The sequence below is a fragment of the Columba livia genome, chromosome 1 (genome assembly GCF_036013475.1).
Source record: "Columba livia isolate bColLiv1 breed racing homer chromosome 1, bColLiv1.pat.W.v2, whole genome shotgun sequence".
NCBI classification, from domain to species: domain Eukaryota; kingdom Metazoa; phylum Chordata; class Aves; order Columbiformes; family Columbidae; genus Columba; species Columba livia.
The window spans coordinates 165,856,088-165,883,922 of record NC_088602.1 but is presented as its reverse complement, the minus strand read 5'-3'; the positions used below and the strand labels follow the sequence as shown (position 1 = coordinate 165,883,922).

Sequence of the window (27,835 nt, the reverse complement as noted above, 5' to 3'; positions counted from 1 at the left end):
GGGAGGTGGCTATGGAAATCTTGACGTGCCTTTCCTAGATAGCGTACCCAGGAAATATTTGCCATGGAAAAGTGGAACTGAAAGTATTATTGGTAGAGCTCACATGCTGTGCATATGCTTAACGTGATATTTATCTACAAGCTTTTGCATAAAGTTACACACTTAGACGTGCTCAGAAAGCTTAAATCCTTGTGCTTTCCTGTGGCTGAAAGCAAAGTTGAGAATTTATGTGGACGTGGGATGTGAATCATAGCCTTAAAGGCAAAGTTTCTTTGCTGGATTTAAGAAATGTTAAAAAAATTATATACATTTATTACGTGGCCAGCTTGTGCAGAGGTGCTACTTATTTGGCAATTTTGAAAAAGTATTTTGGTTTAATTTACATAATACTTTTATCTAGGATTATTTCCAGACAATAACTTTATTTTAATTTATCTCAAATTGCTTTTAAGTAACTGATAGATAATATTCCAATACGTCTGTTAAACCAAGGTAAATGTTTGGGGTTTTTTTTGGTCTCAGGCACACATGTTAGTCTTCTAGGAACACAGACTTAATTTAAATACTCCTATGGGTTGTTTCAGAATGATGCATTAACATATTTACTATGACCTTGACAACACTGGAAACCGCACAAGTAAGACGTCAGTAACTTAAGACAAGCAGCATGCTGCTGTTGTAGCCAAAGTGCAGCTGAGGTGGTTTTAAATTTTCATGTCATGCGTAGTTTGTAATACTGGTTGTGAGAAAACACATTTGTAAGCAACACAAACCAGCACCAGCGAGCAGAAAACACCGCAAACCATCTATACGATCATACCTCAGCACAGCACTGTACAGCTACTGAAAGTTTCCTTTCTTAGCGTGTTTCTGATTGCCAGCTTTTTTTTCAGTCATGATCTAAGGAACTGTATTATATCTGGATTTGGAGTGACCAAACTTGGAGACTTAAAATATCCCATCATTGTAATCCTGACAGCTGCATTTAATTGCGGATAACGTGCCTATATTTTAAAATAGAAAATGAGGACAAGCAGTTACATCACTTGCATTTACTGTATCTTCTTGCCAGATGAGGCAATCAGGATTATTTATTTTATAGTGTCCAAGGTCATTTTAGGAAGTCAGCAAAACATATGGATGTGCATGGAGCAACTCGACATCCTGCTCCAGTAAATGGTAGCAGTTGCAGAGCCAGCATTTAGTCATGTCTTTGCGTGCAGTCTAAACAGAGATGCGAAGAAGGAAAGAAGTGAAAGGAAAGATAAACCAAGGAGGGAAGAGGATGACAGCAGAGGTCCAAGTCTGATTAGAGGAAAAATCTGGCGTTTGCTTTTCCTTCCGCTAGTTCATAACTAGGGCCACAGATTCATTAGTGGAAACTGTAAATGCACTGCTGGTGTTTCGGGTTCATCTTTAGCAGTGCGTCCCGGGTGTTGATTATACTCAGCAGTTACAGAATAAGGATGCGCACAGGTCATACTTTAAGTCCAAGGAGAGGAGCCCTTAAACTTTTCACTTCTGTTTGGGTTCAGCCCTGACTAAAGTTCTTGCAGTCCTGGTCCAAGTTCAACAAAACTTCAGAAGGATGGATCCGTTCTGTTCCAGTTTTAGGGAAAATTTAAAATAAATTAAGAAATAGATGGATTAATAGATAAATAAATAAATGAGCCAGTTTGTGTTCAGCTCAGCTCCCCACTAACTTTGCTCAAAACTGGCCATGTAGACTATAAAAGTATTTCCTAGACTTTGTACATCAGTGGACCACGGTCAATCCCGCACCTCTTTATCATCAGACTTTTAGACTTGTAACCTTGTTCTCTCTGGTTCTGTGGATTGAGGAATCACTGGTCGTCGTCAGGCCGTGCTTTTGAGGAGTGCTGAATTCAGGGTAGCAAGTCCAAATCCATGGGAACCAAGCTAAGCAGCATCTCTTCTGACAGTGCTGTTCTCCGTACATGTGGCTTATTCCAGGTCAGAATAGCAGCTTTTTGAATTAATCATACACTTTTTTTAAAGCTCACTTAAAAGTCACAAATCTTTTTAGAAACTCTGTGCAAAGTATAATGAGATTTAAAAAAAAAGAAGTTTTTGAGAGGATCCTTTACGCTAATTGGAGTCAAGCTGTATCCTTGCATGTACGTGTTTTCTTTGTTTTCTACAGACTAATTTGTTTCTGCTGATAACAAGAGCCAAAATGTGTTTTTAAAACTAGTGCAAGCAGATTTAATCTATTAGGACTATGCTGTTTTCAATTGTCTGTAGGACAGCATTCCAACTTAAAGGACAAAAGAAAAGAAATATGAGCCTCTAGATTTGTTTATTAAAAACATCTAATTGGTTAAATCTCTCACAAAACCTCTGAAATGAAGATGGGGGGGGGGGGGGGGGAAAGAGAAACATTTATTATATGGTTGCCTGGCGTTTTTAGAAAGAAGAGCACAGAAAGCATTTCTGAACGTGATGCATCTCAAACACACTGTTAAAATATGTCAAGATGGCCCAGATGAGAGTCTTGCAAGCCATTGCCATCCGCTGCCGTCCCAAGCAATAATCCCTTCCTCCCTCTCCTCCTCCTCCTCACCCTGGCCCTCGTTGCACTCCCCTTGGCAAGCATGGCCCTCCCTGATGCCAACCTGCGGGTCTTCTGTGCCAGCGACCCAAAACACGGCTGATGCCAAGGAAGGTGAAGGTTTTGGTAGGGAAAGGCTGCCCAGCTTGTAGAGCAGGCTCAGCCCGTGCTGTGCTGGGTGCTGTCAGGGTTTGGGACACAGGACTGGGGATCAGCAGGGGGTGTCGCTCTTCAGGTGGCATTTGCTACTCTAAAAGTGATTCTGTGTCACTCCTGAGAAAAGATGACGGGCAGGACTAAGTGCATCGCTGAAGGGGATCAGCCCCTGGGCTGCAGCCTGGTTTATTCTGATACTTCATAACTTCCCATTCACCTAAATAATAAAGGCTTTAAATTAAATGCAGTTTGAAGAGAGCAATAGATCTAAAATGTGACACATCATGAACTTTCTTTAAAGTATTTTTTAATTAAAAGACATGTCCAGCATGTAGGTAAAGTATAGCACAGAAAGTTTCAAAACATCTTTAACCGTGGGGTTTGAAGTGACCCTGTAGTGTCTATACATTTACCTTTGTTTCAATAATAAAAATGTGTTCATTAGCAGTACTGCAATGAAATAATTCTTAATGCTGCTTACTTTGATACAATAATCTCTAGTCAAAAGTTGAACGCAGAATAGTTATAACAAAAGAAGCAGACATCAAATGCAAAACTTTTGTATTCATTCCAGAACAACAAAAAAATGTCAGTAATGAATTGTAATAAAAAAACCTGCAGTTAATATTTGCAAAATGTGACTCGGTATTTCTCAGAATTTATAGTCAATTTTCTTTAAATATGTGAATTAATGTAGTTCTCTGTTTGTTTTTGAAGTTTAATGTAAAGATGCTTTGAGGAGACAGATGAAATAGAGCAAGCTTCTAAATATTTATTCCAGACTTACAGAACTATTTTTTAAATGTAAAGCAACCATTTTAATAATGTGAGAACAAAGAAAATTCACAAATTAGCCTGAAAATCAAACATTGACAAACGAGTAAAAGGAATTTCAGATTCAAGTCTGAAACCTTTTTACAAAACCGACTTCTTTTGCTTGCAAATCGCAGCCTGAGAAATGGTTGTCTAGAATTTTCGAAAGAAGACTGGAAGGTTGGTTTTGTTTAGGAGGAGAATAACTGCTTTTTGTAATCATTCTTTCCCAGGCTTTGAACTGGACAAACTCATATACAATACCTATGTTTTTAAAGGTTCTTACTTTCAGGCTGAGCTTTTCAGGAGCTGGTCATGATTCATGGAAGGTTTTTACAGGTAGCCTAGCAAGAGATTTGCCACTGCTTATACTTTTTCCATACGTCTTGTTTTCAAACAAAAAATACCCTCCCATTAAAAATCCCCTTACTCTGCTTTTCTCCCTTAACCTGTCCCATGCCCCGTTACAGTGGGCACTGCATCTTCCATCAAGGGAGTTAAAAGAAACATGAATTTCCAGAAAACAGTTATTCTTGCTGGCAGAAAATGCATATCCGAAGTGCTTCAGCTCACGAAGGAGCTGTGATGCCACTTCTACTGTAATCTAGGTAGACCAGAATCTCACTTTCCTAACTTCTTTCTAGCAATGCAGCCAAAGACACCATCCTTGCCTTTTAAGTTCCTATCAATATTAATTGAAATATAAGCAACTTTTCACCCCATACTGATAAATTACAAAACATTCAGTCCACTGCCCACTTTATGGCTGGGTAAAACACAGCCAATAGAGACTCAGTCCTGTTTAATATTGCTCTTCCTAAAAGAAAAATGAACCAGCTAAAAAGCCCATAAACAATAAGTTAATCCACAACTTATTCTGCCCTCCAGACTGTGTCAAGTAGCATCATGCTAGGCAAGAAAAAAAGCAAATGTATGATGTGTAAGACAGGTGTTCAGAGCAACCCCTCACATTTGGAGATTCCCCCTGAGACAAATTGAGGATGGGTACAGAGATTCAGCTGAACAGATCCCATTTGAGGGCTGCAACCCGAAGAGAAACAAATTGTGACCAAACATTTTGAAAAGGCATTTTACAGCCTTCAGGTATCAGTCTTACAACGGTTTCTGCTGTAATTCTTATTGTCAAGCCTGGTCCAAAAAACTTCAGTGAAGTCAAATGAATTTGCACTGGGCTTTGAATCTTTTCCCACATTTAATGTACTTCTGCATTTACAATTTGTTAACTGACTGCACCAAATTGCAGTCCTCACCTATGAAACATCAGTTATATGGAAGAATTTGACTGGAAACAAAAGGATTAACTTATATAAACCCTGCCTGCCAATAAAAGAAAAAAATTAAGGCAGGCAGGCACATTGAATTTGGGGATTTTTTTAAATGTATTTCGTTCTTCGCAGCACTCAGCACTGAACTTCTCCTGGGTATTATCAGTTTGAACTTTTTCCTATTAAATGTCAGCTTGTTTCTTATGCTAATGTGAACCTCTTTTGCTCCTGCATTTTTTTACTCCTTAATATAATAGAAAGTAATGACATTATTTCATTATTTTGGTATTTCAGTTCCTGGAGGGTTAATTGCTCCAACTCTGGAAGAAAACAAAACAAAACACAGGTGCAATCCTTCCTTTTTTTTTTTTAATGAGATTTAAGTAGAATGAAATCCACAGTTTCTCTGGGAGATTAAACACCGTCATTCTGATGATATATTTTATTACCTAGACTTTCTTAGAGAGACTGGCTACTTCAAAGCCCTCTAGATAAACACAGTTAATCCCTCCCCCCTCATGGCAACCCTGGCATGAAGACAGACTGATTTTGCTGTAAGTTTATTTTTTTTCTGAAGTTTGGTTTTCTAGCCAGACTTTGTTTATATGCGGTTTCAGACTGTGCTGGTACTAGTTACTCCCAGGACCTTTAAGCTTTACCATAATAAAACACCTTTTAGCATCGTGCTAGTCCTAACGGTTACTTATTTGATCCACCTTGTGAGAAGTGGCACCTCTCCTAGGAGCTGCTGGTTTTTCTGTGTTCTTTCCCTTCAGTCCCTTCTCAAACACCAAAAGCCAGACAGATCATTCCCTCCTCAGCAACCACAATAGTTTCTCATCTGGGCTCCGGGCAGCTGTATTTTTACTTCACTTCCAGTGTGTCCCCTGTCTAAACCAGCAGATAAGGACCAGCGATGGTTGGCACCGATGCCCTTCACAGCCCCTGGCAGCACCAACTGCCTCCAAAATTCTTTGATCTTCAGCCCGTTGGAGAAATTACCGAATTTCAGCAATACTGTGGCGAGCTACCATGTTGTTGTAAAGCGAGCTCAGACCTTGGCGATCCGCAGTTCTGTGTTGGTGGAATGTTGTTTCCAGGCATTTTCCGCCATGCTAAGGTCTTAGCAAAATACTGAGACCTGCTGAAGTTAACACTAATGAAGTGGTTTTCAGGAGCTAGGCTGAGATACCAAAGTAGCTTGTCATCCCCACTTCCTTTGCATATACAGCACTAACCAGCTCAGACCTTTCGAGTAATTTCTAGTTATTCTATTTGGAAATGTGATGGTTTATGTACTTGAAGTTTTATTTCTTTCTGTATTTTTTTAAAAATAAAATTTCTTCTTTTGACAGAAAAGTTTCTTCTCATTATTGAGAATCAGTAATACAAGTTCTAGAATCCTTCAAGACACTATTTCCTCCAGCAGTCAATATGACACTTAGATTTTTTTTTTAATGACAGCAAAGTCAGCAGAAGTTTTATTTTCCTTTATTTTAAATGACTGTTAGACACGACACCCACGTCTAAAGATATCCCTTCCCATTTCCATCATGTGTTTTGGCTTAAGAACAAAGCTCTGACACCACTCGACTTACTTTCTGCTAGACCCTAAGCTTAGAGCCAAAGAAAAAATCCATAGGTATTTTATCAGGAGTACAAGAAAAAGCTCTTGAATAGAACATGTAGGTAAATAAAGATTTTCTACTGTCTTTAACAAGGTAATTTACCTACAGCAACACTTGGCTGAGACACGAGAGGTGGCTAAGATACAGGAATTCATGCAACTACAGAAGTCTGTCCTTCCTATCGTATGTAGATTCTGTTTTCTTTAGGTCATGAGACTTAACAAGAGTCGCAGACTCGGAAGCTCCACAGTTTTTAGTGAGGAGTAAGTTCCGGATTGTTTTAAGATATAAAAATAAACCTCTCTGCCCCCATATTCTAGTGAATATTTTTTCCTTCTTGCTAATAAAATATATATTGTTTATCTAGAATGTGGTTACATAAAATATAATTAGGACAATACTGATGAGACCAGATTAAAATAAAATTATTTCTAACGCACTGGGCGCAGCTGCTTGGTTACATTCCCGCTCTACCCACCCATCTTGTACTTGCACCATTTTCTGTCTCTGATGATGATACTAGCAGCAGGGAAATACCCATACGACTAAAGGGAGATCTAGGTCACACTTCTGCTAGGTTTATTGCTAAACTAAATATAGTCACCAATTCCATTTTCATCATTCATCTTACAATTATTTTTTATTATTTTTTACAAGCATCACCTTTTAGGATTGTGGGAGTATCAGTTTTCCTTTAATTAAAATGAAGTTTTCAGCAACTAACATTGCTGGGTAATCTGAAACCTCAAGACTCAAAAAATGAAAACCCAAACCAATGCTTGGGATGAAAAAAAAGCTTAGGATTAAAGTCCTTATAATGATTTTTGGTTGACTCATGGGTGTTGAACCTGTGAAACTGGCTTCACTGAATGCTCTGTACTAGCAATTCAAGATGACATATCAGTTAGAGGTAATTTTGGGAATCTGAATGGCCAGCAATTTAAAAGCCAGTGCTGTGAACAAACCACAACATTTATAAAGTAAAAAAAAAAAAAAAAAAAAGGCACTGAACTTAAAAAAAAAAAAGTTTGGGCAACATGGTCATGCTTGAAAATTCCCAAGGTCTACAAGCAAGATTTTTGCACTGCTATAATCTAATCATATGCTATCCTTGATTTTTTGTACCAGAACAAGTCATTCCTCTGTGCTGCATTAGACTAGAAGCCAAACTTTCAGCAAGCTACAGTGTGGTTTAGTTTTACTAGTGCAATGCATCAGCCCTAGGGCTGGCATCCTAATGAGGACAAGAACTATGCTTTCATACAAAGAGGACTAGTTCCCCCTCCAGTCTGTTCAAAATATTGTTCACTGCTCCCAGCACACCATAGCTACAGACTCTACTTTTCCTCACAGTAACTAATACAAACGATATGAAATATTCGCTCCAGGTTTGGTGACTTGATTCCACATCGCAGTGCTAGTCCTAATTATTTCCAAGAATCACCACCTTTCCACTTTGCTAGCATTCCTTGTCTTCACCCTGCCATTTGCCCTGGTGCTTTGGAGAACCGCTAACAAAAAGCCCAGCGAGCTGCCCTGCGTCTGCCCCACGTCATTCCTCAGAACTTGGCTCTGCCAGGGGGTATACCTGGCCTGTGACTGCGTACAGTAGGCTTCCAGCAACGAGTTGTAAATAACTTCTTATTTGTACAACACGGCTGTCTCTTTGCACCTCAAAACTCTTCTCAGTCTGGTTGTTCCAGCTTTGGTATTTATTATTTTAAATCCCCAGGCCAGGGGCTAGCCTGGAGGGAACTTATTTTAAACGACCTTAATACAATGTTTCCCATTGGGCCCCTGTGTGTATCACAGCTAAGCTGAGGCTAAAAATGCCCAGCAATAGGAGGTTAATGTAGCAGCACATTATTGTTTCCTAACTGTAACAGAAGTTACTCCAAACAGCAACTATCTCTTCTCAAGGTAGAGCTAGACAAGAACTGTAAGAAAAACAATTCATTAGAATTTAAAGTGTTCCCAGGAATACAGTTCTTTCAACGGGTACCACCCACAAGAAAAGCTCCTCAGTTTGAGGGTGGCAGATTCTAGCAAGGCAGATGACAAGCACGGAAGAACCGTGTGATTACAACACATACCTGGGATACAAGAGCTCTGCTGGGATGTGAACTGAAGGGTGGTTGCCGTGTTATGTGAAAAACTTCCAACAATCTGCTACATTTTGGCAGGGCATGGGGGAAAAAAAATTACATAACAAAAGCTTTTGTTTTGTTTTCAGGAGAAAACTCCCCCTATTTCTGAACTAAAGCGTGCATAAAAAATGAGGGGAGAGAGTTGAAGCTGTGGATAAGAAGGGAGAAAAGCCACTTTTTCCACAGAGAGAACAGCAGCCTATCAAGTATTTGCCATACCAAAGGACCATCTCCTCTGCCTCAGGTTCTTGGTGTCTTCCTTGGCACAATAGCCACGCTACTCATTTCTGCCAGCATGTTAATGACAAAACTGAGTGCGTAATGCTGGGAGTTCAGATGCAACAAAATAAGCTGGTCAGTGCCCTAGAGTTTATGAGAAGGGATGCAACATCTTGACAGTACCACAGAGCAGTTACACACAAGGAAAACTAGATGATTATTTTATATTGTTTCTATTTCAGCCTGGGCAGGGCTGGATTACAGCAAGTCTTGACAACCCTCCTTGTTCAAATACAGGCCTATTTGCTTTAATTAAAAAGTAAGCTAGAGAAAGAGTTAAAACTATGCAACTTGACTGAGAATAAATCTATGTCCTTGTTACTCTGCTTAATGCTCTCCTGTTACTCTCTCATCCAGGATATTTCTTATATTAAATACTTAATATATAGACTGATGAATAGATACTGAGGATCTTAGTCCCTTCTCATGTGGGAGACTGCTGTAACACAAAAAGCAACATTCTGTGCTAATACCTAACTACGGGAATTCAGCAGGCAGCCTCTAAACCACTAATCTGAACGTAATCCAGCTATACTTTTGAGCAGCACCACAAAGGCAGAGCACGGGTATTCATCCTCACGAATACATGTGCATTTATTTGAGGATTAGCTGGGAAATGATACAGGTTCACAAGATCACTGTTTCCTGAACAGCAGCAAATTCATACATACAAAGACTGGGAGACTGTTGTGCAATTTGATTTACTTTATTAAGTAATGGTCTCATACCTACAATGGTGAATTAAATGGAAGAAAAAAAAAAACCCAACCCCTTCCAAAAAAAAAGACCAAATCCATATTTCCCCACATTTTGGGAAACACTCTGAAGAAAACATTCTACACTGTAGAAGACAGCTCTAACTGCTGATATCCATGTTTTGACACTGGACCTCAGCTACTGCAAGTCTGCAGCATACAGTCCTAAAGCCTCAACCAAAAGAGGCTTAATAGTAATAACATGGATATATCACCACTGGGAAGATGTTAACATGTTAACAAAGATTCTGGGATACCAATCTGGTATAATCAGCAACATACTGGGTTCCAATGAAAGATGTGGCGTTTCTCCTTAAGGTCAGCTTTTAGAGAATTTTAAAAAACACTGTTTTAAACTGATTACTTACAGTACTCTTTTGCTTGCAGAAAAGCACAAGAATGATAGTTCCATAAAAACTGAATAGATTATCACTTTTATGACTGGATTTGATTAGTTGCATAACTTTGGCAAGATTATCACAGTGTGATCCAGTTAAGCTTTCAGGATTATACGAACCCCAGCACCAAATTAATCTTGGAACCAGACAACTGAGATGCTTATGCACTCTCATCCGCCTCTAACCACTTCTGCAGTCTTTCCCAGTCCCACTGCTTCAATTAGTGTTTGACAGTTAGTGCAGTATTTTATGCCATTGACAAAGCAACACAATCTGGACAGATTCCTGGCTTCTCTCTCCTCACAAGAATAGCATGCCACCTTGCTGAACCCCCGAGGATGCAACTGGGATTATTCTACATAAAGTCTCCCTTTGTGGTATCTGAAATAAAAACCTTTCCCCCAGAACTGCCACTGTTTTGATAGTGAATTCCATGCCGAGTTGTACAACTGGTTACTCAGTTCTTTGGCTGATTTTAAGAATTGCATTTAAAAGTTATTCTACATTAGAAGCATCCAGAAAATACATTTATACCTGGTATTGGTACTCTTTCAAGTACTCTTTTAGTCTTGTTGGTAATGGCAGATCCCAGATCTGATTTGTACACTTATTTATAGTTATTCTGCAGCGGTGTTGCAGAGATGGTGCAGATGTATAGAGAGGTTTGTTCAGGTAAAGATGAACAGTTCCATTTGAAGGCGTTTCAGTTCTGTCCTTGCACATAAGAACATAGTACTCGATCAAATGCACAACACTGTTGAACTGTTTAAGTCTAGATCTGACACAAGTTATAGAGTCCAGTCTAAACTTGCCATCTTGATATTCTATACGTAGATTGGTCGGTCCTGCTGATGTTTTTACTGAAATAGTCAGTAGATACTCTGAATGGGAACTATCTCTAACCAAAAAGGTCCCTTCGGAGGCATCCTGTAATCTCTCTTTGGCTTCAGCAACAGTCATGTTGCCCCAGTACCAGCCTGTCAAAAGAAAAGAGAAAAAACGGGTTTGTTTATTCCTGTTTGTTTGTTTTAAAAGCTGCTTTTTGGCTGATATATTTGTAATAACCCACTTCCTTTGTTGCTTGAAAGCTAAAGTCCCGCAGGCATTGTAAATTTTTATTTGCTATTTAAATTTATTTGCTTTACAATGCATCTCGTTTTGACAGAGCCTTCCAGGTTACTGTTTATTTTCCTATCAATGCATACACATGCAGAAACTTTTCCACAGCGCCCTGCGAGGCTAGCGCCGGAGCCGACCACCCCCCGGGCCGCCCGTAAGGTAGCAGGGACCCGTCCGGCGGCCCCGCGCTGCGCACACGCCAGGGAGAGGACTGCGTCCGCGCGGCACACTCTGGCAGCCTGCAAAAATCACGCTTGTGGTAACTCTAGGTAGGCTGCTGTTGACATGAGCTTTGTCTGTCAGTCGGAAGCTGAGAGGAGCAAGAATACAAACTTCGGCGGTGCGGCTGCGGTCCTACCGGGAAGGCGATGAAGACAAAAGCCCTTCCCTCTACCCGCGGCCAAGCCCCGCGTCCTGCGGGGCCGGGCGAGCCGCCGCCACGCCGCCGAGCGCAGCGCAGGTACACGGGCCGCGGGGATGCGGCGGCGCCGCCGCCTGCTCCCCACGCCGCGGCCGCCCCGGCCGGCGGCAGCGCCCGGCCCTCGATCTCGGGCTGCCGCCGGGACGCGGCACTGCCGGCGCGGGCGGTACTTTCGCTTCGGCCACCACCGCCACCGCCCCTTGCCGCCGCGGGGCCGCGACCCCGCAGAGCCAGGCGGCGACGGCGGCAAGCGTCGCCCCACCGCCCACTTCTCCTCTAGGCCCGGAGGGGCTCCCCGCCGCGGCGCTCCGCCTCCCCGTGCACCACGGCTCAGCGGGCGGCGGCAAGCCGGACACACCGGCGAGCGCCGCCGCCCCGGGCGCTCCCCCTTTCGGGACCCGCCGTCCGGGCTTACCTGCCCGCCGCAGCTCCTCCATAGCCACTGCCAACTGCGCCGCCTCACAGGATTCCTCGGCAATAGGCACAGCTGCTTCGGGCTGTCCCCAGCGCGCCCGGGAGCCCTCCGCGCTCTCCAGGGACCCGGCGGAACGCAGGGTCATGGGGGGCGGCGGCGGCGGCAGGCGCGGCCCCGCTCGCACGCAGGTTGGGGGTTGCCCGCGGTAGAGGGCTCCACTCTGCCGCCGCCGCGGTGCTCAGCGTCGCGTCGGGTGCATGGCCCCGGTCCCCGCCTGCGAGCGGACAGAGAGCGTGGTTAGCGGCGAGCCCCGCGAGAGGCGCTCCCGACCCAGCCCGTGCTCTTCTGACTCTCCCGCTTCGGAACTTCCCAGCATCCAGAGGAGGGACCCAAGGCAAGAGATCACCTCCCGGCGGAGCGGGGGAGGGACATCTCCTCCCCCCGTCGCCCAGCTTGTCCCCGGCTCCCCTCCGCCGGGGACTAGGCGGCGGCGGCGGCCCGCGAAGGTGGTCTCCCTTTACTGCAAGGACAAATCCGTTGACGCGCCGCTCCCTCGGCGGGGGTAGGCAAGCCCGGCCGGCAGCGCTGGGAGGGGGTTTGGGAAAGGAGAGGGTTGCGGGGGGAGAGCCGAGAACGTAAAGGTGTGAGTGGGGAGGGATAACCAAGGAGCGGGGCAGGTCCCAGACCCGGCACTGCCCGGGTCGCACGCTGCGGTGCGTAGGAACGATACGCCTCTCAGTAAGGTCGTACGCGAGGTCGTACCTCTAGGAACGGGAACCGGCGTGGGCCGTGTCCCCGGGGTGGAAGCGACCCTCTCACGGGCAGCGGCATGACCGAGGGGTTGCGGGGCGGCTGCGCGGGCAGCGTCGGACCCAGGGCTCGCCTGCCGCTTGGGTACGGGAAGCGGCAGCACGGTGAAGGACGCGATATATTTAGCGCGGGGCAGGAAATGTGCTTTTCCCGTTCCATTAAATGCTGATATTATTAAAAAAATTATCTTTCCGCTCCGCTGAAGCGAACAGCAGGGACAAAAAGAGCCCCTCGCTCTCCCACCGTCACTCCGGGAGCGACAGGAAGCCGGGCAGCGTAGGCGAGGGGAGCTTAGCCGTCTTGGCCGGGGGCGGGGGGGACTCACGGGGAAGACCGGGACCCCTGCCGGTGCTTGCGAACGGGGCACAGTCTCTGCCTCCAGGTGCGCAGCAGCCGTCAGGTGAGGGGTTCTGCCGAGGAGGCTCCTCCCGTCACAGGTTCTGTGGCAGAGCTCAGAAACTTTTCCAAATTAAACTTTAGTGGCAGCTGATAGGTTACTCTGCCGGGTTTCTATCGCGACATATGCAGGCACACACACGGCAAGCCCCTGGGCAAAGCCCATCTCCGTCCTCATCTTCCCTGCGGAGGACCTGCCGCCGCCGGCTCGGGGGCTGGACAGGTGCGCCTGTCACCCGAGCGGCTGCGGAGCCGCCGGCCGCAAAGCCCCGAGCGCAGGTGGGAGCAGCCTTGCCGGCAGTGCCCGGGCGCGACCCCTTGCGAAGGGGAAGCGCCTGGAGCGCCTGGCTGCGAAGTGCCGCCGCCCGCGGGAGCCTGGCGAGGATGGAGGGTTTGCGAGCTAGCTGCAGCGGCGCGAACCCCGGCAGGGACGCGGAGCACCGGAGCAGCCTGCCTCCGGCTTCGGGGAGCCTTCATCCCGCCTGTCGGGAGCTCGTCCCGGCAGGGTCCCCGCTCTGGAGAAGCGGCAGGGCACCGGGCGCAGGGAGGGGACGACGACAAGACTCACCCGGGCTCGGCGGGACGGCGCTGGGACGGCCGCTGCCGCCGCCTGGAGGTGGGGCGGTCAGGTTGTTCTCGCTCCCGGTGGCGTTTGGGGGAGCGGGGAAGCACAGCACCCGCCGCTGGGGAGAAGCGCCGGGGCTGCGCTCGGGCAGACAGAGAGGCTGCCGCTGCCGGAGGAGGATGGTGCTCCTGGGGAAACAACACCCTCCGCTCCCCCCCTTTCCCCGGCGCGGGCGGTCTGTCCGCCTTTGATTGCGAGGCGAGGGCATCCTCCCCCCGCCGCTCCCCCTTCCCGGGATGGCTACATACAAAGGCTGCTTTCCAGGAACTTTCCAGGAACCGCATCATGTGACAGGACCCGCTCCGGCGCCTCCACCGCGATCGCAGCCAGCCGGGTTCGACGCACCGAGCCGCCGCCCCTGTCATGACGGGGCAGCGGTCTCCCAGCCCTCCCCCGTCCCCCCCCTCGCCTCCGCCCGCGGAGCCGCGGGAGACGCTCGGCGAGCAGGTCAGTGGCCGGGGCCGCTGAGGTACCGGCGCGAGGGCGGCCGTTGGAGCTCCAACGGCCGCCCGCGCGCGGGCCGCGCGGCACCTCCTGAGGTAACCGGGCGAGCGCGGGAGCGCGGTCGCCCCTGTGCCCCTCCGCGGCGGAGCGGGAGCGGCGGGGTGAGGGCGAGGGGCGCCCGGCCTGCCCGGCGCCGGCAGCCGCGGGCACCTGAGCGCGGCCGCGGGGCCCGCCCTCAGGGCCGGGAGCGCGTCAAGGGCTGGTGCCAGGAGCTCAGTGCCAGGAACTTGCGGCGGCCGAAGCTCCTGGGACACCCCACCCTGGTTTCCACCCCCCTTCACCCTCCGGCGCTAAATACCTCGTTGCTACAAACAGCCATTACCCGCGATGCGCGCGCCGCTGCTTTTTCCCCCCTCCGCGATTTTTTTTTTTTTTTTTTAATAAACCCAAAGCTGTTTTTCGGCGCAAAGATGATTGATTGTGCCGCGGGTGCTCCTCGGTAACCGGCCACCTTCCGCCACTGCCCGGGCGGCCTCGAGCCGACTTTAGAAAGGCAAAAGAAATAGGAAAGGAATGAGGGGAAACAAAGCAAAAGTAGCCGTATTAGTCTCACCCCTGCCCGCAAGCCAGGGCTCGCTGCGAATTGTATAGGGGTGTTCGGGAGGGAGCATTTTTCGGGAGAAGGATTAAAGGGTGTCTTTTTAAAATCCTCGGGAAAAAAAAAAATAATATAGAATAATACAAAATAATACGTTTAAAAATCGGAGGGGAGGGAGCCTTTGTTATCAAAGAGATAAATGAATATGTATTAGGCTGAACGGTGTGGCTGAGGGAGCGGGGCAGCACCGGCACGCCAGCTGCCCTGCGCACAGAAAGCTCCCACGGGGACACGGCTGCCTGCGGTCCGGCTCCCCCGTGACTCCAGAAATTAAACGTTTCTCCTTCTTTTATTAAAAAAAAAAAAAAAAAAAAAGATAAGGGATCGTGGAGGACACTTCATGAAGGCTTTTGTAACAGGCATTACTTATATTTTTTAAACATCAAGGGATAAGTGAAGAGCGTTAGAGTTAATAATTCTCCTAAAAAGTTAGTGCTGTATTAAGGATTAAGCAGATTCATCTGAGGAAAAAAAAAAAAATTACTTTGTTAACTGCACTGGTCAGCGTGGTTTCATCTGTTTGTAATGCCTGGGTGCTTTTGAATTTAATTTATTCAGTTTATTGAAGAAGATGGTTTTAATCACCGACAGCACCACCGATTTAAAATGAGGTCTGAGGAGCAAACATGGGCTTTCTTACTTAGGCATTCTCAGAAATGGTTTAAAACAATTTAGGTCTTGAAGGTCATTCGTGTTCCTGTTTTCAACTGTGCAGTTCAGATAGCCTCAGATCCAGCTTCCAGTGACCCTTGCAAAATCCCCACTAACTTTTCATTGGACAGATAAGAAGAGGGGGGAGAATATATCTGTGTCCTTTGGATTTTAGTTGACAGTTCTGCTACCGATGATGTGAGATCCTGCATAAAATCTAATTTACTTTTCCAGAATTCCACTAGCTTTACTATGTTCAGAAGAACAACAACAACAAAAAAAAGGAATACGGATTTTTTTTGTATTACTAAAAGAATTCCACATACATAGGCACAGAAGTTTTGCTTGAAAATTTGTTATTTTGATATGAGTGTTCAAATTAGGACTGTTCCTTTAAACTTCACTGATTTATCTTAGAGAAATGGAATGCATCTTGTCTAGATGCAAAGCTGCTCTATTACAGCTTTGCTGCAGTGCTCTTTCCCTATGTTACTTATTAATGGCATTTTTATGTGGATAGTATCTCAGGACTTCCTTTGCTTCTGCTGTTTATTCGTCAATTGAAGTCATAATAATTTGTTTCTAAAACCACAGCTGGCTGCTGTAAAGGCAGAGAGAGGAAGACCATGATTTATGTGGTGAATTAGAAACAAGAACAGAAGAATGTAATAAATATTTGTTGCTTAAAACTTCAGATATTGTTATGATAAAGGTAGCATAAAAATTAAATAGGCAGTATATCAGCAGGATCTTTCCTAAACAGAGTTCTGTTGATTTTTTTTTTCCATGAGAAGTTAATGTCTTTTTAAAATAGTATTAAAGATCTGATAAATTTACAAGAGTAATGAAATTCAAACTTTAAAACTGCAAATTGATCTTTAAATGGCACTTTTGGCACCTCATAAGAGTATTTCGGTTCACAGTTACCTTTATTCTCTGGTATGAGACTTCCGTAAGTACTGTAGGCTCGGTGGAATAAGTTAGTATTTCACTGTTTCTTTCAACAATATTAGTTAGCTGGTTTTCTCCTCTGTCTGCATGAGTCTTTCACACAGTCACAGGGGGGGGAAAAATTAAGGGTGAGAAAAGGTGATTAAATTAAATTACTTTTGGGATTATGGGCCACGTATGGTACATGAAACTACTTTAAGGTACTTTTTAGTTTCTTTGGCGTTATGATGTTTAATACATGCTTGGTCTGCCTTAAGTACTTTATGTAAAAAAATAGAATGGAGTAGGAGAAAGATGTGAAATGGAGAAAGAGACAAGAAACATCAAACTTTGAAAACTTAGCTTTCCATCATGTAAACAAAATAAGTTTTTTTCATTTCCTGTGTTACAAACAGTAATTTTTCTAAACAGAATCACTAGTGTGAAGAGAAAAATAGTTTATACAAATGAGGATTTAAAATTTGCAAGTACAACTCAAACAAAGTGCTTTATTTTTGGTCTGTATATTTTGGGGTAACAATTCTAGGACAAACATTGCCTGTATGTATTAATATACAGTTATGAACACTTCTAAGCCAGTTTTAGAGGTGCATCATCCGACTGGAGATGAAAGCCACAAACTTAAGGAATCTCTGATTTATTTTCCAGATACTTTCTACTGTGCATGAACGTTTTGGTTTGAGCAGTGTATTATTCATATAGTAGATATTTTTAATCGAGATTTATATTAGTAGTGAAAACATTAAGAGTTCTTGAAAATCATAAGCACAATACATATGTTTCTGACTTGTTTTCAAGCATATGTGCTCAAAAAGAGAAGGGGGCGGGGCTATTTGATTTAGTTTTTATTTTTGCTTTAGGCAAAAATCCCTTTCATAACCAAGGAAGGAGGCAACAACATTTTCTCAATAGTGTGAAGTGCGTGTTGCTAGAAATTATTTTCACTTTGTTCCTGAAAAGTATGCTAAAATTACTGGAGAGCTAGCATGTTGATTTATTTATGTAATATGACGTGAGTGGAGGAAGGGGTAATAACATTTTTTGTCCAGCTGATTCTGCTAAATTTGCTCTGATTTATTGAAAAGGTTTACTGATTTATTTAGCTAGATTTATCTAGCTACCTGAAAGAATACAAGGGGGGGGCCTTTCCTTGGTCTCTGCATCCTTACTTCCCAAAGATGCAGCACAGAATATCCATTATCCATGACGTACCGTTTGGCCAGATAAAATCTGCTTTAGTTAAAAGGCTAGCCTCTGCTTATCAAATATGTCTATTTATTGACCATATTTTGACAACTGTTTACCTGAACTGATCTAAATAAGAGTGTATAACTTCCATGGTTCCCCCCTGTCCTGTGATTACAGTGGTCAGACAGCATGTCTGGTTCTCAAGCAGAGAAATACGAATATTGAGCCTCTACCTCAAGCAAATTAGAACAAGTTAATTGTAGCTCCACGCCATGAACAAGGTCAGTGATGCGAGCCCTTGGAGGATTTCTCACTCAGCAGTCAGAAGGAAGGTTTGATTATTTCACAAAGAGTTCCTAAAACATCATAAATACAGCAGAGGGAAAACAAGTATTTTCGTAAATGGGATCTCTCTGCTCTTTCCAGCTGCCCGAGGAACAGAATGTTTTGATGAAATAAATTATGATGTATACCAAACAATTTTACTCTTAACCAGCTGCCACCTTATTTCCTGCCATTTTTATCTATTCAGATGCGAATGCTTTATCTTTCTTGAGAATATATGTTTGGTAAAGGAGAATAATAAAAAAAAAAACCAGTGAATAATTTCTATGAATCAGTGGTGTTCTGAAAGAAAACCAGCACTTGTGATTTAAAAGCAAACCATCGAGAAATAGCACTAAGAGAGCAGTACTTTGAAATAACATCCAGATTATTTTCTTTCAGAGACGGTGAAGAAAAAGAAGGGTCATTTCCTTCAGTTCAGTGGGCAGGTAGACGGATAATCATTGGCAACCATGAAAAGGTGGCATTGGCATTGAAATCCTTCTCTCTTCTCATCATGTGCTTTATATTATTTAACACTCACAGTAGCATCTAAAGGCCTCAGCTGCATTGAGTAAGAGGTTATCTAGACACTTAGGATCTCTAATTAAAAACATTAAATGTAATGCCTTTATACTTTCTCTAATTTACTATTCACAATTTAACGTAAAAACAAAATAACATAAAAATAATTTGGCTGGGCTTGTTAAGGAAAAGTGAAATGTAGTAATAGAGGGTACTAAGTACAAAAAAAGGTTAATTTACACAGCAGTTTTTACCTTATACTGTGTTAGGCTTCTTTATAAACAACAGAATTCTGGCTGTCACTTTATTTTTTTGTGAATTATTCAGTTTCACTCTGACTAGAACTAGTTAAATACTGCTGAAAGTTACTTTAGGATAGTTTGTAAATATACATGCTTTGACAGTGTTTTTTTTTCCCTATCACTTTTTTTTTAATGAACACAATAGAAAAAAAGACTACTGGCAAGAATTGTTTTGACAGCAATCATTTTAAACAACTAGTAGGAGAATATCTGCTGTGGATTTCAATATTCAGATTATACGTAGTATAAGATGCTGTGACTGTAATATTTATTTAGCTTTTTTTTTTGGCTGAGAAAGTGCGTATATGTCTGAGAAAGAGTGTATAGGTGTATATATACACATACACCTATATGTACACATGTTCACAACCATGGTCTTTGAAGTTCTGGATTTTTGGAGAAATGTACACGTTTTGTTTTAGAAAAATCCTAGAGATAGTACAGCTGAAAGCACTGTGAAATCTTGCGTTCTCATCCAGAAGTTGCCAGAAAAAACAAGCCTTTTATGCTCGAGGCTTGAGATGTTTTCTTGCCAGTTGCGAATCCTACTTCTCAAAGAGAGCAAGTAATGTCTGAAAAAAGTTTTCCTGACAGACAGCATAAAGGCAGCTCTCCTGTGCTCTGCCAATCCATAAGTAATTAAAGTTCCTTTGTTGGCAAAGAATCAGTTCTGAAACAAATAAAGAAAATTAAAACAGGTGATGCAGCAGCTACTTCCAAAGGAGAGAGTTTTGAGTGCAAAGTAAAACGAAGGTGAAGAAGCTGGGTTATATGTCTCTGAATAAATAGTCTCCCATAAGAAAAAGTTTAATTTTAAAGTACTGCTCTAGTTTTTATGTTAAAGATGGCTTAATTCACTCAGAGCTATTTGGCCTTGAGGATAAATTCCTACAATTAGGTGTTTATGATTGAAAGTGCTGCCATGGAGAGCAGACAGATGAATATCATTTCAGGAGTACTGTGAATCATTAAATGAGTTGTAGAACCCTTTCCTGGGCATGATCCACTTTTAAATTTCAGACTAAGGCCATAATGGACTTCAGCATAAGGCCTGATGTGTTGCCGTATTTAGGAGTTTGAATAACAGGAAAATCAACGTGTACTAACGTGTTTATATAATTTTAAACTTCTTACAGTTAATTGAAAAAATGCTGCTATGGTAAGTGTATATGCTGCTCAGATCAAATACATTTTTCAGATTTGTGCGTTAAGTGTTAGTGTCAGGTAATGAACTTAAACTGCCCCTGACGTGTTAGCTTCTTTTGGCTCAAGGCATGGCCGCTTTCCCTGCTGCAGTGTAAAGAGAGGCTGGACGTGGAACGTCAGACGAACCTGAACAGATGACAGGAAAACAGTACTGGCTGCCAACTACCTTCTCTCTCTTTATTTATCATGGTTAGTGCTTGTGTTTTGTCAGGAAGGCTCAAGGCATCATCCTGTAACTGATTGGCATGTTGGGAGGACGTAACCTGAAATACAGGCCAGATGGACAGACTGGCATTTTTTGAGGCTCAATAGAGGAAACAGACACAAGGCGACTCTTCTTGGTGAAGGAAAGAGCATTAGTCCACAGCTCGCCTTTTCTTGGAGCTGCCTGTCCATTCCCAGGATTGCTTGCCCCTCCTGTAAGCAGTTTTGCCAGGTATGTGGAAATTAAAGCTCAAACAGTAGTAGATAAAATTGGACAGACTGCTTGAGGCAGTTACTCTCGCCCCTTACACTGTACCTGAGGCATTCTTCCCATGACTCTGACAGAGTGCTGCCTGCACCAGGGATGAGAAATGAGCTCACACATCTCCTGAACAACTTCAGCTTTCAGTCTGGTGTGTTAAGATCAACCCCAGTTTCAGCGTGGCTCAAAGCTGTGGTCATTCAGGAGCAGCTTCATGGGCTGTTTGGTCATGAGGTGGCAAATTCTGTCACGGGGTGGGGTGAATGGTTGGAGATGAGAGTAGTCCTTCAGCCATCTGATTTTAATCCTTTACCATATGTGACTTGAAGTCCTTAGATGCCCTCTACTGCCATATACCAGAATTAACAGATGGCCCTGTGTAACCAAATTCAGATTTGCTGAAGTTTATTATTATCTCTCTCTCTTTCTAAATGAATGGAGGAGGGGAAATAATAACCATAATTATTACAAAATATGCAAAGCCTTTATAAAGTGTGAGTTTGGGCTAGACATCTTTTCTGACTTTCAGTGCCATTGCCCTGTATTTCAAAATTTTAACACTATTTTTAGCATTCTCTTCAGAGCTCACTTCTCTGATAAATTATCCCTCTGGGAATAAATTTGATTCAGAGAGATGCCTGAGGCACAGCAGATTTTTCCACGGCATTTCAGGCCACGTCATGCTAGATGGAAGGAAGCTGCAAAACCTGCTGCGGTGGATCAGTCTGTTCTGGGAAGGAACTGAAAGATGCTTTTAGCTATTGGATGCATTGTTTGCATAAGACAGAACAGCAGGCAAGAGTCTATATCTAAAATGGAACAAGAATGAAACTTCTGTCTCACGTTTGTCTGTGTTCTGACAGGTTTTTTGTGCTGGCAGGCACAAAGCAATCTCAAGTCAAACAGAACTAATCTTGGAGAGAATCACTCTACAGGCTCTAGGAACTGAGTGTTTCAGCAGTGCTTGAGCTTTAGCTGCGCTGGTTGTATCAACTCTTTGTCCCTTCTATAACGAAAACACAGCAAAACAATCCCACCTGTAATTCCCCAACCCAGGTTGCTAGCACTGGTTTGACTGGGTGGGTTTGGTCCAAATGAAATTAGCAGCCACATTTTGTGTACGTTTTTAAACATGCTTAATCTTCTCTGAGGCCAGTCTATTACTCTTCGTTTTACTCTAGGTGGTTGCTGGTGATGTTGCAGATCAAAGCAGGTATGGCAGCAGGGAGCAGGAGCTTTCCAGTGGAACACGTCACAATGGGGATCTCCTCCAAGTAAGTGAAGGGGGACATGTACAGAGGACGTGCCGGAGGGCCTCTGCCAGGCTAATAAAAACACAGAACTTGGGTTCATTTAAGGAATAAGCTTTCACACTGCTTTCTTTTCCCTCCAGCACGGTCCTTCTCTTTCAGGCAACATTGGTCTAGAATATGCTACCTGCATTTTTTCAGGAGCTTTTGTAATTTTTGCAGAACATAATCTCAAACAGGAGTCCATAGCAAAATCTTGTTGTGAATGGGGGCTTTGTTCTGCGAGAGTATTTCTGAGAATCCCTGTCTCTTTGTTTGCTGTTGCATGAAAGGCTGAAATACGAATTTATTCATATGCTTTTGTTTTCAGCACGTTCATTCCTTCAGAACCCCCCCCTTCCACCAAGAAATGCATGAAGCTCTTCAGGTCCTCCGTGCAGGTGGTCTATATATTGTTATGGTGGCAAACCTGTGAAGCTGTACCAATTTATACCACCCAACAGTGTGGTCCATTGCGTATATTTTCACTAGATCCATATTTTCTGATTTCTTCATGTTCTTTCAGTGGCATTTTTCTTTTTTCTGTCCATCATGGAGCGGAATCCTGTGTCCAGAGAATGTAAATAACAGCTGTTTCCACTCAATTTGCATTTATACACTTAACACTTCAAAATAGATTATTTCTAGAAGCTTTCACAATCTAGTCAAAATTTGTACTTAGTCAGGGGTACTAGTGAGATGTTAATGAAATCCCTTTGGACTGGCTGATGCAGCAACAACAGTGAAATTCCCCAGACAAGACTGATTGGTTATGCTTCTGACAGTTATACTTCAACAATCAATTGAAGCAGATCTTTTAATCTCCTTGGGCATTTTCAGAATCAGTTCCTTTGGCCGTTCTAAGGGGTAAGACTGTGCCAGGTGAGGACATTAATTGTTTAAAATCTGTGCTCAACTGGTAGTGTATTTCTAGCAAAATTAATTTATCATATGAATGCAGCTGAAAAGGAAAAAAAAAAAACCCAACGACCCAAAACAACTGCTGGCAGGCTAAAGTGAAAAGCTTATTTACCAGCATCAGGGATCTTTAAATAAATAAACCCCTTATGTCCTGAGAATAACTGAAAAACAGCTTTTTGTTTTTATACCACTATTTCCTTTTGTTGACATTTCACTAGCCCTGAAACGGAAACACAGCATTTTTATTTAGTAATGCCTAATAGAAGATTTTAAGAATGATGTCCAATTATCGTTTTTTTCTCCAGAAAACTCTGAAAGCCTTTCACCTCATTGTTTTGCCAAATGCCTCAACTTGAAGCGTTTCTTTAGATTTCTTTGATCCCCTGAAGGCTGAGAATTACAGAACATTGACATTTAGTGACCTTTGATACGGTTCATTTGCTCCAATGTGGACTGTTGAAGAAGATGCTTCCTCCTAAATCCAGATTTTGTTTGAAGTTACAGAAATACACTTTCTTGTCTGCATATTTCATTTTGTTTATCCAGAAGAAAAAATCCTTTTATTTTTACAGGAGTCTCAACTGGGGCATCTCTGAAGTGGGCTGGACAATCTTGATGACTCAAGTTGTTTAGAGAGAACAGTAATTATCCATGTGAGTTGCTGGTTTTGCATGTCTCGATAAGCCTGTACCAGACTCATTCAGACTTAGCAGTCAGAACAAAGACAATCTGAGCTCTGGTTCTCTAAAAACAATGTGAGTCCCAACTACCTGATTTCAGAGGATATGCTTGTATTTCTAAATAAAAAAAGTCCCTGATGCCAAGAGGATTTGCTTATAGTCACACTAGCTGGGGCTAGTTCCCTGGAGAGCAGACTCCTATATTCACGTCCCCCAGTACTCCTTGGACTCTTTCTGGCACCCCTGTGGACCCAGCAAGTAATTCTGATTTTTTGGTGTATCTTTCAGTCTGAAGTATCTGAAATTATGTGAAACTGTACTGCAGCCTGTGAGAATGGTGCTTTCCCAGCCTGAAGGTGAGGGGATGTGGTAATGTTTGGGGGTGCACAGCCAGTTCAAGCAGTTCAGAACAGCACATACAGTTAAACAAGATGTGATCTTGGGAGTAGCGCTTGGTGTGAACTCCCCCTGCAGTGGTGTGCTTCACAGAGGGCAAGTTGGAACAGGGGGAAGTAACAAAAGAGGTGTGGGGATCAGCAGCCAAAGCTTGAGCTTGCTCCCCAGCCTGCAGCAGTAACAACATGCTCAGAGGGACCTCGAGTATCAGCCTGCTGCTGGGGACCACCTGCCTGAGGTAGAGTGTAGACAAAGGTATTTTGACTGCAGGATAAATGCTTCACTCTTAAATATAAGGCTTCTTATGTATCACTGCCATGAAGTCATGAGTTAAATTCTTGGTCATACTGAAGCAAAACACTCACCTGGTTCCAGTGACTTGGGGTGGCTAAGCCCTCTGTAGGTACTAACCACAGCAGCTCTCCATTAGGACTGCCACTGCTCTTCTCTTCACAGGCCACTGTGTCACCTTTCAGCCTTACCTGTGGCATCTTTGGGCTCATTTCAAATCTTTATACCAAATATGGCTGCATAAAGTCAATGAACTGCAACATACGCGGCCAACATATATCATGTTTATTTTTGTAGATTTGAATGTACAAATACATGCTCTAGAAAGGGAATTCTCTGCCATTGTTCTTGTATCTGCTTATGGTGATCTTACCATGAATTTTGTTTGCACTGTGCCTTTACTCTGGATAGGAAATCCTATTTCTTAATCTAATGCTAAAAAAAAAAAGCTTCCCCATAACTAATGCCAGGATTTCAACTGTACGAAAAACGGTGTTGGGGAAATGGAGTTTCATAAAGATATGAGGTATTATTGGAAAATAACAAGCAAACGCATTGTGCTGGTTTGATTGAAAATGAGTTAATTTTCTTCATGCAGTTAGAAACCTTTCTTTTTCATAACTAGCATGGTTGTTGTTTGAATTTAATTTGAGAACAAGAAGATAACACCCTGTGACAGAGTTAATGTTTTTAATTGCTCTGGTCCGAGAGCCAAGGACATTCTGAGTGCTCTGCCCACAGGTGTGAGGCAGTGAGGAGGTATGGATGGGGGAGAGCTTGACTGACATCCAGATTGATCAGTAAGAGTATTCCATCCCACTAGCGTCATGATTCATATTTAAGGAGAGTCTGGATCTTCCGGGTGACTCTTTTGTTCTGTGTTGGAGCCAGGACAGAGACCTGTGCAGGGAAGTTCTGTTTGGGACTTTCTGTATTTCAGTCTTTTTCCATCCCACCCTTTGCAGAGGCCTCTGGGCCTTTCTGCCTTTTTCTCTCTTCTCTCTCTGGGACCGGCTGTTCAGGACCAGGTGCTGCTTCCTGGGACCGGCTGCTTGGTGCAGAGAGAGTTTGTGAGGAATTGCATTATCTTTTTATTTTATATTCTATTTCCACTTTATTAGTAGTAGTAGTATATTAGTGTTATTTTGTTACTTCATTAAACTGTGTTTATCTCATTCTACAAGTTTCTCTGTTCCCTTTCAATTCTCTCCCCTATTCAGGGGACACGGGGGAGTGGGCAAGCGGCTATCATTGTTATGTTGCTAGCTTGGGTTAAACCACGAGACACATATTTAAACCAGTCAAGATTAAAAACTACAAAATAATAAAAAAGGGATGTGAACCTTTATGCTACAGTATACTGACTAATTGTTAAGTAATTAGGCATCAAGGACCATTTTTTCCTGGCATTACTTTATTATTTAATTGAAGTCCGCCGTGCGTCGTAAAAGCAGAAGGTGAAGATCAGTGCTGCAGCACAGCTCTGATCCATTATAACTCCTACAGGTAGATGGTGACTTCAGAAAAATACTACTTAGCTTATAATTTGTTTAAACCAATATAACATGAATTTGAATAATGAGAAAGACTAGTGCTATTTAACAAAATACCAATCTTTACGTGAAACTATAGAGCTCAGTTTTATTAGCATTAGTGAGTAGGAAATACATGTTTCTACAGTAGGGTCATGCTTTAATAGTTTCATCTTTTATTTAAGTTAATTTTAATTCTAAATAATAATGGCTTAATGCAGTAGCCTAATTTAACAGTCACTTTTCGCTGGTCACATGAATTTCCTGTGGAACTTGCATGGCTAAACCTGTATTAGTTTTGGCAGACGAGATGCTAAAAAATAGCTCTTCCAGTTTTTTTTTTTTTCCTGTGGTATCTCATATTTTGCTGGTAGGGAGGTTCTTTTGCCGAGGAATTGAAAACTTCAGTAGCAGTCAAAACTGACCTTGTTGAAATAGTAACCTGCCTCTGACCCAAGACTGGTTTTTATCTTGACAAGCAGTAAAGATGAATATAAGCACAACTGTTTTCTGCATTTATTACTTGTTTTTTTTTTTTTCAGAAAGACTAGTTGGCAAAGTTTCTTGGTTCTGTTTGCCATTCCAACCTCTTGTGATGCCTCTAGGTGACAAAAAACTTCGTGATACTTTGATTATAATTTTTCACCTACACTATGACACTTAATAAAGTGGTACTCCAGGCCATAAGCTTTTACTTCTCTAGAAGACGCACAATGCAAAACTGCTGACCAAACATGCTGCTTGGTTCACGTAGCTCCCATGTAACTCCTGTCTTCTGGTGTGCAGTGTCTGAACAGCTGTAGTTATAAACAGCAGAACTAACATTCTGTGTAAATTGTATTTAAATTTTCAGATAACTCAGTGTAAGTTACCCAGTAAATTATCATTTATTGTGTTCATTTTTCTAGAAGTACCTAGAGGTAACAGTGGGGATCATAAGCTCGTTAGAAGAAGTGCTATATAGATACATAAAATTAGTTACTATTTTATTTCTCCTGTGACTACACACTGACTGAAACAATAAAATAACAGCTTAAGTATTATCATTTAGCACTGGAGGGTTGATTAAATATAAGGAGATTAAAATCCTATACACAATTTATCCGATATTACGAATTAAATGTGTGTGAATTACTCTATACAGAAAACAGAGTATCTACATATGGACCACATGCTATTGAAGGGTAGCAGAAACAGCATAAATGTTTTTATCTTAATTTTTAGTTTTTCTTTTATATATATGCTCTCTTGAACTAGGAAGAAAAAAGAGACTGCTTTCATTTACTCTGATACAGGCATATGAATCTCAGCTAGCCTTCATCCTCCCTTCTTAGATGAGAAGGAAAAAGCACCTCCAGAGAACAATAACTGCCTTGTGTAGGTACTTTTTTTGCATCAATTGACTATAAATGGAGCCAACAAAAATTAACTCCGGCTTAGATGTCTAATTAGTAGCTCTGTCAATCTTAGAGATGAATCCAACTGTTATGTATTCTAGGTACACAATTTGTCTGACATTTATTCTAGTTACTGGTGGGATTTAAGTAAATGTTATCCTATTGTAGCATTAAAACAAAATACACATCCTGTATGGCAGAAGAGGAATGCAGTACTACATCTGTTTGGTCTCTTCATTATCTGACTTTGTACTGGTTTTAAGGATGGAATGAGCATGTGAGAAATTATAGCAGAGCAGATGCTAAATTTCACAAAGACTGGAATAACTGAGAAATGCAGTGTTGGCTTTAAACACCAATTACTACTATGACTTAGAGCTGCAGCAGTGATTTATTCTGGTACAGCAGAATTCAGGCATGGTAGCTGAAATTCAGACCTGTTACAACAGTAAAGGGACAAGAAGGGAGGTTTCCAATAGGACTGAATAACCAGAGGGGTGGGAAGGGGTGGATGGATAACTGCTCCTGCCATTGTCTTCATGAGGAACTGAAGCACAAAGACGTGACACCTGTGACGTGGGTGTATTTGGCAGTTGAGTCCCATTACTGCTCCACTGTTGGCTCAGGTTTTTCCAAAAGTGAGAAGCTAGGGCTCTTTTTGTTTAAGTGTGAACACAGATCTTGACTACATGTTACAAAAGTAAAACCAGTCAATGCAAACAGATAAGTCCTGCAAAAGAACCTCTGGCTCTTTGAATCCAGTAACTTGTACACCTGCTAGGAAGTTCTTTTTT

The 27,835-nt window shown here is 42.8% G+C and overlaps 3 protein-coding genes across 5 annotated transcripts in view; 1 reads left to right on the top strand and 2 right to left on the bottom strand.

The window, feature by feature from the left end:
* Positions 1-12,134, bottom strand: part of CRADD (CASP2 and RIPK1 domain containing adaptor with death domain) — a 91,652-nt gene extending 79,518 nt beyond the window's left edge. Inside the window, 1 exon segment of the mRNA XM_065042733.1 lies at positions 11,990-12,134. Within this exon segment, the coding sequence (XP_064898805.1) occupies positions 11,990-12,134 (145 nt within the window).
* UBE2N (ubiquitin conjugating enzyme E2 N) overlaps positions 1-27,835 on the top strand; it is a 76,969-nt gene that overhangs the window by 10,084 nt on the left and 39,050 nt on the right. Inside the window, exons 1-2 of one of the 3 annotated variants that reach the window (XM_065042667.1) lie at positions 12,247-12,551; positions 21,717-21,809. In XM_065042667.1, the coding sequence (XP_064898739.1) occupies positions 12,247-12,551; positions 21,717-21,809 (398 nt within the window). Of the gene's footprint in view, positions 1-12,246; positions 12,552-20,371; positions 20,506-21,716; positions 21,810-27,835 lie in introns of those variants that run through there. The other 2 variants (XM_021295605.2, XM_021295606.2) reach the window with 2 other exon arrangements.
* Positions 9,569-11,967, bottom strand: SOCS2 (suppressor of cytokine signaling 2). Its single transcript, XM_005516116.3, is given in 1 exon segment — positions 9,569-11,967. A coding segment is annotated over 1 exon segment (624 nt). The 5' UTR covers positions 11,187-11,967; the 3' UTR covers positions 9,569-10,562.